The sequence below is a fragment of the Vicugna pacos genome, chromosome 21 (genome assembly GCF_048564905.1).
Source record: "Vicugna pacos chromosome 21, VicPac4, whole genome shotgun sequence".
Lineage (NCBI taxonomy): Eukaryota > Metazoa > Chordata > Mammalia > Artiodactyla > Camelidae > Vicugna > Vicugna pacos.
The window spans coordinates 20,261,576-20,277,508 of NC_133007.1; the positions used below are offsets into that span (position 1 = coordinate 20,261,576).

Genomic DNA, 15,933 nt, shown 5'->3' on the forward strand with positions numbered 1-15,933 from the left:
TATTTTTAGGTGTACAACTTTTTATAATTATTTCATCATCTTAATGTTTCCTTAGAAATGATTTCTCTTTGTCTCATAATTTTTTGACTTTATATTTTAATATCACATTAAAATGTTATCCTTTCTTTTCATCCATACTTTTTGACATTTAACTTTTCATCACTTTGTTATTAATTTTTTTTAGATCTTTTGTGTTAACTCTGTCTTCTATAGACAAAATATTGCTGGATCTAATTTTTTTCCAACTTAAAATTTTCTCCTTTTGTTTGGATAGCTAAATACACTTATACTTGTTATAATTCGTTCAATTTGAATTTATTTCTGCCATTGTTATAAGCTGAATGTTTGTCCCTCCCACAACCATATGTTGAAGCTCTGAGCCCCCAGTGTGATGGTATTTGGAGGCAGGGCCTTTGGGAAGTAATTAGGTTTAGATAAGGTGTCCCCTCATGGTAGGATCAGGGCTCTTATAAGAAGAAAAAGAGACACCAGAGCTCTTTCTCCACCTGCAAGCCCTGAGGAAAGGCCCCATGAGGACACAGCAAGGAGGTAGCTGTCTGCCCCTCAGGAAACAGTTCTCGCCAGACATGGGACCTGCTGGCACTTGATTGTGGACTTCGCATCCCCTGGAACTGTAAGAAATGTAGTCTAGTAAAATGTCTGTTTTTTAACCCATCCAAACCTATGGTATTTTGTTACGGGAGCCTGACTAAGAAAGAAATCTTACGCCATTCTTTCCATTTACTATACATTTTGTTTCCTTTTTTTTTCTCCTTTTCTGCTTTTCATTGAGTAGATTTACCCCTGCTAATTTGAAAGCTCTGTTTTTTTAAAAAAAGCAAACGTTTTTGGTGGTTACCCATAGCTTATTAAGACCTGTATTTTTGTTTTCCTCTACAATATTTAAAATATATTGTTATAATTAAGCACACTCTCATTTCCTTTCTGTCACCATCATTAATCCCGCCTCATTTTCTGATCTCTAACATATGAATTATTGTTACCTACTTCTTTTGGGTCCTTTACCATTTAAGTTGCAGTAAGCTTTACCAAATCAATTACTCATCCTCGTTTCCTATATATTTCCAAATACATGGACTTCTGAGTTTTCTTCTTTTCTTACTAGAATATTTCCTCCAAGAGTATTTTCAAAGATGGTCTTTGAGTAGTAAACCTTTTGCAGTCTTATGTGCCCCATAATATTTTTATTTTACATTCATTTTAACTGTCATTAAATGACAGTTAAAATGAATGTAAAATATAGGTTTAACATTCTTTTCTTTCAACATCAAATATTAAGCCCTTAGTAATTTGCATCCAGGATTCTTACTGAAATGTCTGATGTTAATCTGATTCTCCTTCATAGCTGATCTTATCTTTCTGGAAACTTTAAAGGTGGTCTGTTTTTATGACCTTAAATTTCACTGTAATGTGTCCAAGTATGAAATTTTCCTCCTCTTTCCTGTTTGAAAGTCTATGTGCCATTTTATTCTTAAGATTTTAATCTTCCTGTACTTTTGGAGAATTCTCATTTTTTCCAAAGATTTCCTTCCTTTCTATTTTCTCTCTCTTGCTGGAATTACTGGGAAAAAAGTGTCATCTGTTTTATTTCTTACTCCACATACTACTTGTTGAATGATCTTAGGAAAATTAACAAGCCTTTTCAAAAGGAGATAGTACTTATCTCATAAATAAATGTTTCTTTCACCATGAAAAGCTGCCTCTTGCAGAAGTTAGTTGCCAGAAACTGAAATGCCTAAATCTAGCCACAAGAGGTCAGACAACCACCGAGAAAACTGGTACTGAGCTGAGGGTTTTTTTTTTTTTTTTTTCAGGACCATGGTAGCCATAAAATCCAAAACATTCCTCTCACTAATACTCATCTCTCATTTGAATGCTTAATCTCCAGTGTCAATAACCAGATTAGTGTATGAGCCAGCCTTCCCTGAATTTGCAATTTGAGATGCAATAGAAATGCTTCTGCCACTCCTGCTTGGGGCTGAAATTCTTGCAATCCATAGAGCAGATTCATACCAAAACCCTTCAGAATGGATGTTTTCAAGAGGCACTAGATTCAATTCTGTCACTTACTGGTCGAGTGACTTTGGGCAAGTTGCTGAAGCCCCCTAAGCCTCGGGTCAGCCGCATCTAGAAAGTGGGGTTAATAACTCTTACTGCACAGAGTTATTGTGGAGAATCAGAGACCATGCCAGCACAGGTTAACACTGAAAAACTACTCTTTGTTGTTTTCTCTTCTGTAAAATCAGGGGCTGGTGAATGGGGCCTTAAATTCCCATCCTACATGAATATTCAGGGTTTAATGAAATTGCACTCACCCCTGGAGAAGGTCCAACTCAGTAAGTTATTTCTGGGCCATGACCATTTCCTGGAAATTTTTATCAGACTGGTGTGATGGAAACAGAAGAACCATGTGGCGATGGGAAATCTCCTTGGGTCTAAAAACCTAGGCCTTCAGGTCTAGTTCTGCTCTTCATTGGTTGTAAGACTCGGGCAATCTGCTTAGTCAACTCAGTCTCAGTTTACCCATCTCTAAAATGGGGTTGAAATAACTACCTCACCAGGCATGATGATTAATGAGATTACATGTGTGAATTCTTTGAATGCAGTATTGTCTGAATCTAAAAAAATGGGCTTAATAGGACTTTTCTTGCAGGGCTGTTGAGAAAAACAAATGAGATAATGAATGTAAATTGATTAGCACAATTTCTGGAATATATAAGAGCTTAGAAATATAATTACAAAGAACCAATTAATAGCACTAAAGCCCAAAAGGGTAAAGTACAAATATTAAGGACTGGAACTCACGGCAGCTGAAGGAGCGGCAACCAGAGGTGAGCCGGTGCCTGGCATTGGAGTGCGATGCTTCTTACATTAGGCTGCACTCAAGTGCCTGCTTCTGCTGGCTCCTTGGCAAGGTGCCACCTGTCCAGGGAGCAGAATTAACGAAGGCTCTGGCTGGAGAGAAATGAGCAACACACTGGCCTATTAATCATTTTCCACTTTGAAAATGGCCTCCCTCAATCCTTCTCCGCAGTGGATGGTCAGGTACAGAGACTGCCTGTGGGTGGAGACCCTGAGGAAGGCGGCTGAACGGGGTGGGGTTGGCCTACCCCTGATCTCAGTGAGAGCCCAGTCTAGTCTGTTCCACACCACTTAGCACTTGACTGTATGTGTGTACATACATATAAAACCTCCCAAATTAAATGATACATTCTCTGAGTGTAGTTCAGCTCAGAGCACATCATTATCAAGCTCCTGTGATGTGCCAGGAGCTGTACTGGGGACTGAGGAGTCAGAAATGAAGATGACAAGGCCCCTGCCCCAGGAGCTCAGGGACTTAGGGCCGAGACACCAGGAGGCAGCTACCTTCCATGTGAGGTGGCAAGTGGGGCCACAGTGGAGGAATGCACAGGAGAGCAGAGGACGGGCTGGTGGTGGTGCCTGGGCTGGGATCCCGGAGGAACGGATACCTACACTGAAATCTGAAGGATGAATGAAGAGAGCCTGACAAAGGCAGAGGAAAGAGAAAGAAAGGCAGGGGCAGAAGGACAGTCTTGAACGAAGGCAGGGAAACACTGCTGAGCAGTTTGGAGCAGTGGGGTACCGGAGCAGCAAGGCAGGAGTGCCAGATGGAGCTGGCAAGGTAGGCTGGGCTGGATTATGGACGGTCTAGAGCACAGAGAGCCCGGCTCACCCATCTCCCAGGTGCTTCCCAGAAAAGTCCCCAGCCTGTAGCCATGATCTGTACCATCTACATAACTGCCGACTGGTGAATGCAGGGGGCAGGGGGAGCAGCATGGGCGGGGCTGCTGACCGTGACCACAGTCTCATCCCTCAGCTTTGTCGTACATGGAATCATTTCCCAGGTGGCCTGTACAGCCTCTCCAGAAGATCCAGCTCCTAGAAATGTCACACCTTGGTCTGGCCTAAACGGAACCCACCAGTTCTGCTGCAAAGACTTTCTAACAGTCCCTAACACAGAGGACCCATGATTTAAATTGAGCCAGGAAGGCAGACAAACAGAATTTACCAGATACCCAGAGACTGCGGGGAAGGTAATATAAGATGGGCAGTGCAGATGCGTTCCGTTTTCCTATCCAGCAACTGGGTCCACCCGTCGTGGGCACAGGATGCAGAGGGAGTGTATTCACTGGCTGGAGCAGCAAGCCCTTCCCAGGGCTGACGGAATGCATGTCCCTCCATCTCAGAGGCCAGGCTTCCCCTTCACTGGCCTCATAGTGGCGTGGACCAGCCAGAACCACTCCGCGGTAACCAGATGGAGATGTTGTAAGTTGCCGTGGACTAGCCTGTGAAGTAGGCTGAACATTCGACTGTGCTGACACACCAGACCAAACTGGCCGGCGTTACCTAATAACCAGGAGAACAGAGAGGATGCGGTGACAAACATGGAAGGTGCTCTAAGGAAGGAGGTAGCTAAGCAGGTGGCACTAGAAAACGCTGACTGGTTCAACAGTAAAACACAAAACAAAGTTGCAGTTTGTCGGGAGGTTGCTTTTTGCTTTGGGGGATTTTCTTTTTTCTTTTCTTTTCTTTTTTGGGTCTTTTCCAAGGGAGAAACACTGGCAGCATTTCCTACTCTGTAACAGGCACCTCCCATGGGGAAGAAAGTAGCCTGGTGTGTCTGGGTAGGTTCTTAAATATTTCTCCAAGCGTGATTCCCTGTCTGTGTGGTCAATAACCAAGTGATTCGTTCAGTGGGGTAGAGCTTCTCCAGGCTCCCTTGAGCTGGACTATTTATCATGGCAGCAGCTGGAGATAAGCTGGACACAAAGAGGATTTGTGTCTCCGGGGGTCGGGCCCTAGATACGAAAGCAGAGGAATTTTCTCATTAGTGGTAAATCAGTGCAGGGGACTCTGCGAATGGCAGCAGGGTGGAGGGCATCCTGGAGGGGCAAAGCACTGGAAGATGCTTTCACTGGACAACTCAAATTAAGGTTTCCAGAGTGGATTTCCTTGGGAGAGAGGAAAGACATTAAATGTCACCCACGCTTGGGAAGCTGCTCGGGGGAGGTGGGGATTCCTCTGTGTGGACTTAATTACTTGCTCCCACCCAGAGCGAAGCCACAGCATGAGCTCCAGACTGGACACCTCAAACCTAGCGGTGGGCGCAGCAGGGTGAAGCCCAGGGGAACCTGAGGGCCAAAATCTCAAAGATAAGCCATTGTTGGGTTGTTACCAGCAGCCACCAGGCTGGAGTGTGGAGCTCTGCAGTGGGGATGTGAGTGGAGAGAGGACACAGTCAAAGCACAGACAGTTCTACCACACTCCCAGGATTCACCGGCTTCGAAGGGATTCTGAAGAAATCTGAGAGCAGAGCAAATGGACCAGGAAGGAAGTCTGAGTGTGGAGCAGGATCTGAGGTGCAACCCTGGATTAGCTAACTCCATAAATTTGGAATCCTGAGGGGAGGTCCCCACCAGCACATGCACAGACTCTAGGACTGAAGCAGGTTTCCCGATGACCTCTGATTTGTTCATTTCCTTCAGCAACTATGAGAAGAAGAGTAAGCTCCGAGGAAAGGCACCTTCAGCTGAAGTTACCACCCGGCCCCCTTTGGTGCTTCCATCTGCTTTCATGCTCTGCTAACACAGCCTGTTAGAATAACAGGGGGGCAGGTTTCATGGTGTCCTCACCCACTGTGCTCATGGTTAAGAGGTAGAACCAGGGTCTCCTTGTCCACCGATGTTACGGCTGTGCTCCGGACAGCACTGTGCCCACGAAGGGGCTTGGATATTTGTCCAAACAAATACATCTTTGTACCCCAGATTCTAGAGCACTTAGAGCATGGCATTAAGAAACACGACATGCACATCCTTTTTGACACTTAAAAATTTCCTCAAAAACATTTTTTACAATTTTTCATATTCAATCTTGGCCCAAAATAACTACTTTGCATAATAGTGAGAAAGAAAGGCATATTAAAATCACATGTCACACCTGAATACCTGCAGAAGCCGATCATCCAATGGGAGAAGTCGCCGAAGATTAGTCCCTGGAGCTTACCCTTAAAGGAAAAACTTGCTATTGTAAGTATTTCAATGCCTTTCCCCATGCATGGAATATGCTGGACTGTTTTTTGCGTGACTCCCGCCTTCCTGGAACAACACAGTGAACCCCTCTGCAGAGCGAGTGAGCAGCCTGAACGTCCGCCGTCCTCCTGCTAGTCCTCTGAGAAAGGAGTGGAATTCGATGCAGAAGAGGCTGCAGGCTTAGCCTCATGCCTGAGACATTTTGGACGTGCAGCCAGGGACCCCTGGCACGGTCATGGGGGCAAATGGCAGCGCTGGGCAGACAGGCCCCATCTTTCCCCCTTTAGAAATGGGTATGGCTCCTAAGAACAGACTTTTTTCCTTCCCCTTCCTGTCTCTTCTCCACACTCTCCCTTTTAGTGGGTTAAAAGTCTGGCCGACTCTCAACTGGGAGTCCTTTGGGTCCTCACCAAAGACACCAACCGGGGGAAGCAAGGGGGTCAAAGGGGCTTCAGGCCAGTGCTGCTCCAAGCCACGCTCTCAGTAAGGAGCATCGGGGTCACTCCGGCCTGGGGAAGTGCCCACATCAGCAACTTTGGGTGTTTCACTGACACTTACTAGGGACTGTGACTCTGATGGCAGCTCTAGTTCCTCTCTGAAGAGCGTCTGCGTGCACACCCAGCTCCGTCCCCTTCTTGGTGGAAAAGGGCTGTGGTGGACCCCACGTTAAGTCACCATCTAGAGGACAATCTGGTGGACACTCCAGTTTCCTCCCTGCTTCCTCCTGATGGGGAGGGTCGCACCTGAGCACATGATGCCCTGAATCAGCTGTAGAGCAGGTTGGAAGAGGAATGACTTCCACAGTGGACAGCTAGTCAGGGCACAAACGAGGGCGCATCCCCAGAGATGGGTTCCCCCCAGGAGTCGCGGGCTGGAGGTCTGCTGGCAGCGCCTGACATCCTGACGTTTCTACCCCACTCACGCCTCCCTCTTCAGGCTCACAAAGCAAAGGCCAATGCTCTCCAAGCCACAAGTCAGGCTTCAGAAAGACCAACCACGCCCCACCAGTCAAGACAGAAAAACAAAACCAACAAAACCAAACCAAATGATTTTATTGTACGGTTTCCTTCTACCAGAAAAATTACTAAAAATATAAATATAAAATCTCTAGAAAATCCTCAGAATAGCTCTGTAGTATCCTTCGTCCCCCAGCCTGAGGCCAACCTCTTTGTTCTTTAAAAGTTGATGGATTCTTCGAATGTTCGTCTTCCTGTCACCCACACTCATTAACACAGACACATTTCTCTCCCTGCCGGGGAACACGCCACCCTCCTGCCAGGTTCTGGAAGCTCACCTTGTATCTATCAGGGTAAAGCTGCCGCTGACTCTGGGGACACGGGGCATGGGTGAGCAACGGGGAGAGAAAAGACTTCCTTACATGGACAGAGAAGACAGGCCTTTCATTCCTCCTCGGTACCCTGCCCTTGAGCACACTGGGCCACTCAGAGAAGCCGGACTCAGCATGGCGAGGGGTGGTCAGGTGGGGAGGGGACTGCCATGCTGCAGGCACAGGAAGCTCAGGCTGTCGAGATGGACACAGGAAGCCAGGTGGGGCTTAGGCTAGAGGCCTGGTCTGAGCCGAGACCCTCAGCAGGATAGAAGTCGTCGTTCTGCTGGCCTCTGGGTAACACTTAGCCCCAGGCACCGGCACTACCTGCAGCATCTAGGACCAGATTTCAGCCTCAGAGAGTGTCCCCGCCCACCTCGCCCCACCCCTGGTAGCAGAATCACTCCCACTGCAGAAGGATGGCTGAGGTGATCACAGAGAGGCCGCCTAGAGATTGCAGTAGAGTCCCACAGACCCTTATTTGGTACCAGACATGAATCTGAGTGGTCCTGGGAAAGCCTGGTAGGACCCCTGTGCTAATCCCGGGTCGGAGGGCCAGGACTTCATCGGAGGCTGGATGTGGCGTAGAGAGCAAGGTGCTTAAGGCAGCCTGGCCCCGCAACCTCTGTACCTACGGCTGCAGTATCACCTGGCCAGAGCCACCCTGGTCTATAGGGGAGGAGCAGCCCAGAGTGCAGGTACCTGGTAAGCTTCCCATCAGAGAAGCAAACCAAGCTCCTGGTGTGGAAGCGCAGCGGAAACTGGGCTTGCTCCCAGCACGTGTGTTCATAGTTCTCTGCCCCCGGCCCCCGGCTCTGCATTTTGTGCAGAACCCCAAGCCATTCTGGAAAAACTCACAGGTCCCCAAATCCTTGTGCTGTTCCTGGAGTAAGTCACGATCTACTCAATTCAGCAACAGCCTTGCTCACTTCACCATGGCACTCGGCGTGCCTGGACCCTCCTGAGGACGGTGAAACAAGGCTCCGCTGTGCAAGACGGGGTGGAACGGGAGGCGGTGGGCGAGCTGTGGCAATGTGCACGGCTGCAGAAGCAAGGATGCAGGAAGGCAGCCTCAGCCTGGGGGTCCCGAGGCTCCCAGGTCTGCAGGAGTTAGCGTGGACACTTTATGTGGCAGAGGTGGTGGCGAGGGGAACAGAAATGGGATGACTGGGTGAAGTGGGAAATGAGCTCTGGGGCCCCCAGAGTAGGAAGCGGAACAATGAATAGAAAAGGGAGGTGGCAGGAATCACAGGAGGAGGACTGTTGAACTGCCCGCCCTGGCCAGACGTGCCACTCCCAGCCTTCTCCTGGGACCAGCCTCTCTGCTCAAGAAAAGGCCTGTTCTCTCCTTGCTGCAAAGGCCCCCAGCGTGGGGATCAGCCCCCGACAGGGTCTCCTGCCCACAGGAAGACAGCACGACAGGACCCCTGGTAGGAGACAGGAACACAAAAGTGGGTTAACCCAGGGGGGCAGGAGCCAGCGGGGCTGGGTGAACCAGGTCAGCCCCTCACAAAGACCCCGAGGCAGGCACGGGGCGGGCACCTCCTACAGGAGAGCAGAGCGCTTCCTACTTTAGGAAAAGCAGCCTGCCCCGCGGTTCTCACCGCGTTCCAACCTCTCACTCTCTCCACCCTGGTTCTCGCACTTATCATGCTTAGACCCTACAATTGCATCTCAGGTGGTGGGGCCCCTGAGAGGCTGCTAGGAGCCCCGACAATGGCTCTTTTCACATCCTGGTTGCTACACTGCCATCTCCACTACTGCTCTGGGTTCTCGGGGACCAGCTCCCTGGGTACTAGGTTCCTGGGCCCTTCCCCCGAACAGGATCGCAACTTGCTCTGCTGCTCCCGCTGCGGCCTGCCTGGCCCTGTCCCCACGCACAGCAAGGGAAGCCCGAGTGTAGCAGGCTGCATCTGCTTCCTCGGTGCCTCTCCAGACTCACACTCCGGGCAGGCGCTCTTGGTGGCTGGCTCTGTGTCCCCTACTCTGGGAGTGCTCACCAAGTTCGCCATGTGGCTAGATCAGTAACACCCTGTGAACCCTGGGTGACAAGGCTGCCCAAGGTCTCAGGCCTGGGAAGCCTCTCCCCTGACCCTCATCCACCTAGGCAGAGGTGAGGGGACAACCAGGGGCTTGCGTTTTCTTGGGACCAGAAGGAGCTGTGACTGGGCTGTGCTCAGGGTGTGTGGCTTTCTGGGTCTGGGCCCGTCATCAAGCCAAACCTGCAATTCCTCCTCCAGCCTGATTCCCCCTGAGGCAGGAGGACACTGGGTCCCCAGGGAAGGGAAGGAAGGAACCCTGAGGGCCTGGGAAGGAGAAGAGTAGGCAGCCTGTAGGAGGCAGGCAAAGAGAATTTCCGCAAGATCCTTCATCTTGGGCTGCTGGTCCTGCAGTCAGTGAGGAGCCATGACGCTCTGCTATCCAAGAGCTGCAGCCAGCACCCAGGGGAACTGAGATGGCACCTGAGTCCCTTTGCCATCCCACAGATGGACCCTAGAAGTAGGGCTACTTGTGGCTTCTGGCCCTGCAACAGCCCATGAGGGAGAATCAGCTCCCTGCTGGTGCCTTGTGCGAGGAGGGCAAACAGCAGGTTGGGGCTGGGGCAAGGGCCTGGGTACACGGCTGAGGGGAGAGCAGAGGGAAGGGAGCGCACAGCAGGACAGAAGCAGCTCTACTCAAAGGACAGCAGGTCTGGGTGAGGGCCCTCGTTGTCAAGGCTGGAGGTCCGTGCCCGAGGAGGCGGGCTGCTGTCCTCCAGGGACTCAGCCAGGCTGATGGGGCTCAGGCTGAGTTTGAGGCCGTTTCTCTCGATGAGGCCAGGGGAAGAGGCCCTTCTGCCCTCAGTCATCTTTAGCTTGGGTTCGTCCTGGCTGTCCTTGTGGATGAGGTCAGGTACCGACAGGGAAACCTCTCCGTTGGGCAGAGCCTCGCCCCTGTCCGCCATTTCCATGGTGGCCTCTGGCTGTGAAGCTTCTGCTGGGCTGGGCTGGGCAGCGGGACAGGAGTCCTGGGGTTGCCCAGGTGACAGCTCAGTCCCATACTCCAGACTGCTTAGGACAGGCTGTGATGAAATCAGCATGTCCTGGGTGGTCTTCAGGGCTCGCGGGGTTCGCTTCCTGGTGATGGGAGGTGGAGGATCCAGGCGAGGGAATGTATCTTGCAGGGCTGATCTGTAAGGTTGATGACAGAGAGGCATGTGCTTTAAGGATGCTGGGACACCAGTCCCCAGTGCGTCTTCCCTTCTCTAACTCCACCTGCACTTTCAACCCACCCACCCCAGGAGCGCTTTACGCTCCAGCCTCTCATTCTTGGTTTAGTGTGTTTCAGCAGTTTGTGCGCAAACTGCTTTTGGCCCGTCCCGCCCTCGCTCGGTGTTCAGAGCAGCAATGTTAACGCCAGGACCCCCAGTGAACTGTGTCACATCAGAACCTATGCGACAGTCCTAAACAGTGCATCCCCACCTGGGGAGCGCAGGTGTTTAAAACAAGGCCTGGAAATGGGAGGGCTGCCACAGTGGGCGACTGCCTCCCCTGTCCAGTGGGTTCTGCCAGATGCTGGCTTCTCTACTACCAACAGTCAGCGCAGGGGTCCTCCGGTGTGGCTGGGGGTCAGATTCCCCCTGGGGAGCTTCTGGGCAATCCCTGGGTTTGACTCCAGCTCTGCCAGTCCCTAACTTGGTAACCTTAAGCACCTGATACTACCTCTCTGCACTTTTGTTGTCTGCAAGATGGAAATAATATAATCTACCTCAGAGGGCCGTTGTGGGGTTAGGTAAAGTAATGTAGCTGAAGCGTAGCTCAGGGCTAGGATGTGATGGGCACTCGATAAACGTTTGCCGTGGAGATGGAGACTGAAGCCAGCTCCCACAAACGTCGCCTGACCCTTCAGCTGCTCTTCATGTGACCACCTCATGTTCCTTCCATGGGATCACTCTCCCGAGACATTACAGTTTGTCTGCAGACTTCTTCCAGGGGGTCCACAGAACCGGGGGTGTCAGGGCAGGAGGTGGGGTGCACTCACCTTCCGTCATCCACGTCAGCCCCGCCGGCCAGCTGGGCCCCTGCCGTCTTGTTGACTTCCATTGTGCCCACGCCGCCCAGCCCCGAGGGCTCTTTCCTCCGCAGGAAGTCGTTCACTTTGGCCCCCATGGCTTTGCCCAGGTTCTTGAGGTGCTGGCTGCTGCCCGCCCAGAGTCCTGGCCCTCCGGGCTCCACAGGCCCCAGGGTGGCAGAGCTGGGGGCCGCAGACCTGGACAAGTGGGGAAAGGAGCGGCTCGCCTGGAGCTTTGGGGTGAGGGCTGTGTTCAAGTTCTCGAACATGCTGTGGTCAACTACGAACAAACAGGGCAGACGGAGAAATGGTGAGTGGGCGGCGACCCCATCACTGCTTGTCTCCTCCTTATACCATGCCCACGACTTGTAACTGCATAAGGCTTTGGAAACAGTCAACAAAGAGCCAGCAAAGACACTCTTGACCTTCGGATCCAGTTGTCTGGGTGGGACATAGGACCAGAAATTCTAGTTCTGCCTCGCCCAGGTTAATCAGTGACGAACTCTAGCCACAAAAGAGCTAACTTATCCCTTTAAATCTGCCTCCTTGACTCATGGCTTAACCCCTTACTGTGGGGTCACCAGGCCCTTTGAGGTAAAGAAAAAAACGAGGGTGAAGCAATACGATGTGACATTTTTCCCCGTTGCCGTGAGCACACGCTGAGCTCTCTGACTCAGGCACTGGGGCAGAAGCTGGTGGGGGGATGGCAAGTACGAGGCCTGGAGTTGGAAGCTCCCTGCTGAAAAGCCACGTGTGTAGCTCGTTTTCTCCATGGAAAATGCTCACTTCTCCTGGGGTGGAACTCGGGAGGACGGGCCAGCTGCGCACAAGGAGACGCTGAGTGGTGGCTCAGACCAGCTCACACACAAATGGACACACGCTTGGGGCCAAGGAAGCAGGAGGCGCACCAGCTCACTTGACCCTCCCGACAACCTAGTGAAGTGGGGCACAGTACGACTTCTGTTTGTAGATGATGAAAACGGGCTCACAGCAACGAACTGCCAGGCCAGAGGTCCCAGGCCAGGTACCGGTGTAGCTGGAACCAGAACTCAGGTTCTCTCACCCAAAGCTCAGGGTTCTTTTCATGACTTCCCCCGCCTTGCATGGAACAGCTGCCTAAATATGCCTCGTGGACAGTCTCCTCCCAGAGATCTCTCTTTGGCTCAGACAATTAACTCAAAGGGCTGAGGGCTGGGAGGAGACCCACTAGGTTATAAACGCTTGCAGGGTGGAGACCATATCTCGCTCATCTTTGCGTCCTTGACAGCTAGCCTGGGTCTGGTACGTGGTGGGTGCTCAATAAATGCCTTAAATTGAATTTCCAAACCCATTTTGCAGATGGAGATGGAGAATTGTGGAGGCCCAGACTACAGCAGCTCCAAGGTTTGCAGTTGGAACAGCCAGAGCTCAGGGCTCTAAGCTGCACTGTCCACACACTTGCACAGGGCCTCTTCCCACCTGGAAATCCAGCCCGGGCCTCAGTGTAGCCAGATCCACTCTGGGGCCTTGGAAGCAGGCTTGAGGTTGCTGTCCTTACTGAATGCTCTAGACATTTTGTCAATCTGGATGGAGGAGAGGTTACATTTGGTCACGGGCTCCTCTCCTTGTCAACACCTCTGCTAAGTGCCTGTCCTCGCTGAGCCATCCTAAGAGTAACTGAAGTCAGGGTGTACCTTTTTTTCTGTCGAACTTCTGTACAAAGCAGTTCTCTGCCCTGCACTGCTGAATCCTGGGCCTCGGAAAACTTTTCTCTTTATTGTGGTTTTAAGCAGAGTCATCCCTTCTGAGTCAACCATCTTTTTTTTTTTTTAAATTGGGGAGGGGGTTTAATTAGGTTTATTTATTGTAATAGAGGTACTAGAAATTGAACCCAGGACCTCATGCATGCTCAGTGTGCACTCTGCCACTGAGCTCTACCCTCCCCCCGAGCCAACTACCTTGATGAGCCATATTCTAAGGGTCTCTTTGGGTGGCAGGAGGAAGCTGGGGGAAGAGTGAAGATCCCCCTCTTTGGATGAACCCACAGTCTTCACCTCCGTAACTGCCCCTCACCCACGTGGAAGACACACTGGGAACTCGACCTGAGCATCCCTGGGATGCAGGGTACAGAGCCTGGTTTGGGTGGCTGGGTTCCAGGTGCAGGCCCACCTGACTAGCGGGGCTTCCCAGCTCGTCCCACAACAGGGGTGTCAACTCCTGAGTCTTCTCCTGAGAGGGTGTATCTTGCCTCGTCATCCACTTTTGCATAATTTCCCTATCACACCCCACATCCCGCTAATTTTTCTTGAATCATGAACTCTGAACTAGCAGGGAAGCCCTTGGAGTCTAATGCAATTCATGACTTCCCCCTAAACCAGAAGCATTCAGGCCACCAGGAAAACAGAGCCAATGCTGAAGGAGGAAGGCTGAAGACGGGGAAGAAGGCCAGACCCTGTCACTTCCTGGCTCAGGTAGTTCTGTGGCAGTTTCCTCACTGGTTTAGTGTGAATTTTCAGAGCAGACACACTCATTTCTAAAAGTGTTAACCAAAAATACCTGGCAGTGATTTGTAAACAGTGAGCCCTTTTTATTATAATTCTTTGAGAAACATGTTCTAATAAACATAAATAGCTTTTGGATCATGCAGCACTGTAGTTTTCCTGCCCTTCTTGGTTCTCTACCCTTCAGAATGTATACACTCAATTCTTAAGTAACTTAAAAACAGCCCATCATTCACTCTCTTTACCACTCTCTGTCTTCCTGGTAGATACACCTGTCTCTATGATTACATGGTAAGCTCCCTGATGGGACATAGGATCTTAAGTGGTATTTATTGTCTGTAATGTTCAGCATAGGGCCTTGCACAATAGTAGGCATTTAATAAATTAGTTTGATTGAATTTTGAAATGAACACTTAAAACTGACTGCATTGTGGGCTGACACTGTAGAGAAGCTATTCCCAAGCCTTTTTCCATTTACAAAAACCACCCGAAACCCCCTTCTCTGGGAGTGGTCCACGGGGGCTCTGGAGGTCAGTGCGGGAGAAGCTGCCTTTCTCTCCAAAGTAGGACTCTGGCCGGGGCTTCCTTCATCTCCACATCAGAGGGGTGTGCCATGAGCCCCTTTCCTGCTGATGGCACTAATGACCCCCACACTCTTGTCCCTCCCTTCCTCAGGACTAGAGTCCTAGTAGTTCAGAAAATAATGGTGATGGTAGAAAGAAAGGTGACTGGATCCCAGCCAGCTGGTCCTCCCCACAGCACACCCCCAGCATGCACATAGCCAAGCAGAGGGGAGCATCTGGGGACGTAAGTCATCCGTAAGAAAGACGGTATCTTACCTGTCCGAGAAAGGGGCTCGGAAAGCAGGTGGGAAACAAACGAGAGAGAGATTTTATGTAGTGACCAATCACTCTGGGAATGTCACCTCCTGCCTGGGCCACCAGCAACAACATACCGAGAGGACACAGCATGCAAGACAGGGGTCCTGCTGTGCGGAGTATAACAAACCTGGATGACCAGGCTCCCACACACTTTAAATAACTAAACCAAAACAGACTCGTATTTTAAAATCTCTACAAACAGGCACTGACGCAACCTCCCGTATTTCCCCCGGTACCTGAGCCCCCTTTATACTAAGTACATCTGAAGTTCCCAGCTGGCAGAGGGAGGAATGGAATGGGCCAAGGCGGGGTGAAATGCTAAGTCTTCGGGATCCCGTGTGCATCACTCATTACCATGCTGTCTCATTTTCACACGTGAATCATTAGATTTTAGACCAGAAAGGTGTGCATACACTCCAACAGTTTAGATTAACCAAATAGGAAAACCAGGTAGCAAAAGGTCTGCCTAGCACCACACAGGGAGCTGATGGCAAAGCAGAGGTTAAACTCCCTCGGGCTGACTCCCAGACCCATGATCGTTCTCTGCACCACTACGGCCAATTGAAATCACCAGTACCCTGGAAGGAGCCGAGGCACAGGGTGTCAACTAACACCCCAACTCATTCTAACGTTCCAAACCAGGCTGTGAGGGAGGCACACAAGGAGATCACGCTCTCCACGCTGTCCTGTAAACGTTTAGGAACTAAGCACAAATAGGCAAGACAACTCTGGGCTCTCACATGCAGACGCTTACCCACACTTGCTTCACACGCTGCTCCTCACAGAGTGGGCCAGAGCTTTCCCACACAGCACAAACCTACCCACCTCTAGGTCTAAAGGCCTGAATGGATCCAGTTGTGAGGATCTAGAATGGGGCACCTTCAGCTCATCTTTCACCCTCACTCTTCTTCCCTCTGGCGGGCTACGTTGTGACTTGACAAAAACGGAGCAAAGAGAAGAGGCAACCTTGCCACTCTGAATTCACAGTCTACCAGCAAATTGCTTATAATGAGCAAAATGGTGTTGAGCAAGCCACCCATGTGTGTTTTAGTCATTTGCTAAAAATAAACAGCACCAACCATTTAAAAGAGTATCTGGTCCCTAGTCTTAGGAAGTACATTGAA

General features: G+C 50.7%; 1 protein-coding gene across 7 annotated transcripts in view; it reads right to left on the minus strand.

Moving 5' to 3' along the window:
• Positions 1-7,106: 7,106 nt before the first annotated feature.
• The window catches only part of LOC102546089 (carboxyl-terminal PDZ ligand of neuronal nitric oxide synthase protein), a 279,781-nt gene continuing 270,954 nt past the window's right edge, over positions 7,107-15,933 (minus strand). For 6 of the 7 annotated variants that reach the window (XM_006209048.4, XM_006209047.4, XM_072946224.1 and 3 more), the window contains 2 exons: positions 11,419-11,728; positions 7,107-10,568 (listed from right to left, as the gene is read on the minus strand). In XM_006209048.4, coding sequence (XP_006209110.2) covers positions 10,070-10,568; positions 11,419-11,728 — 809 coding nt within the window. In that variant the 3' untranslated portion in view covers positions 7,107-10,069. Of the gene's footprint in view, positions 10,569-11,418; positions 11,729-14,767; positions 15,619-15,933 lie in introns of those variants that run through there. The other variant, XM_072946227.1, reaches the window with a different exon arrangement.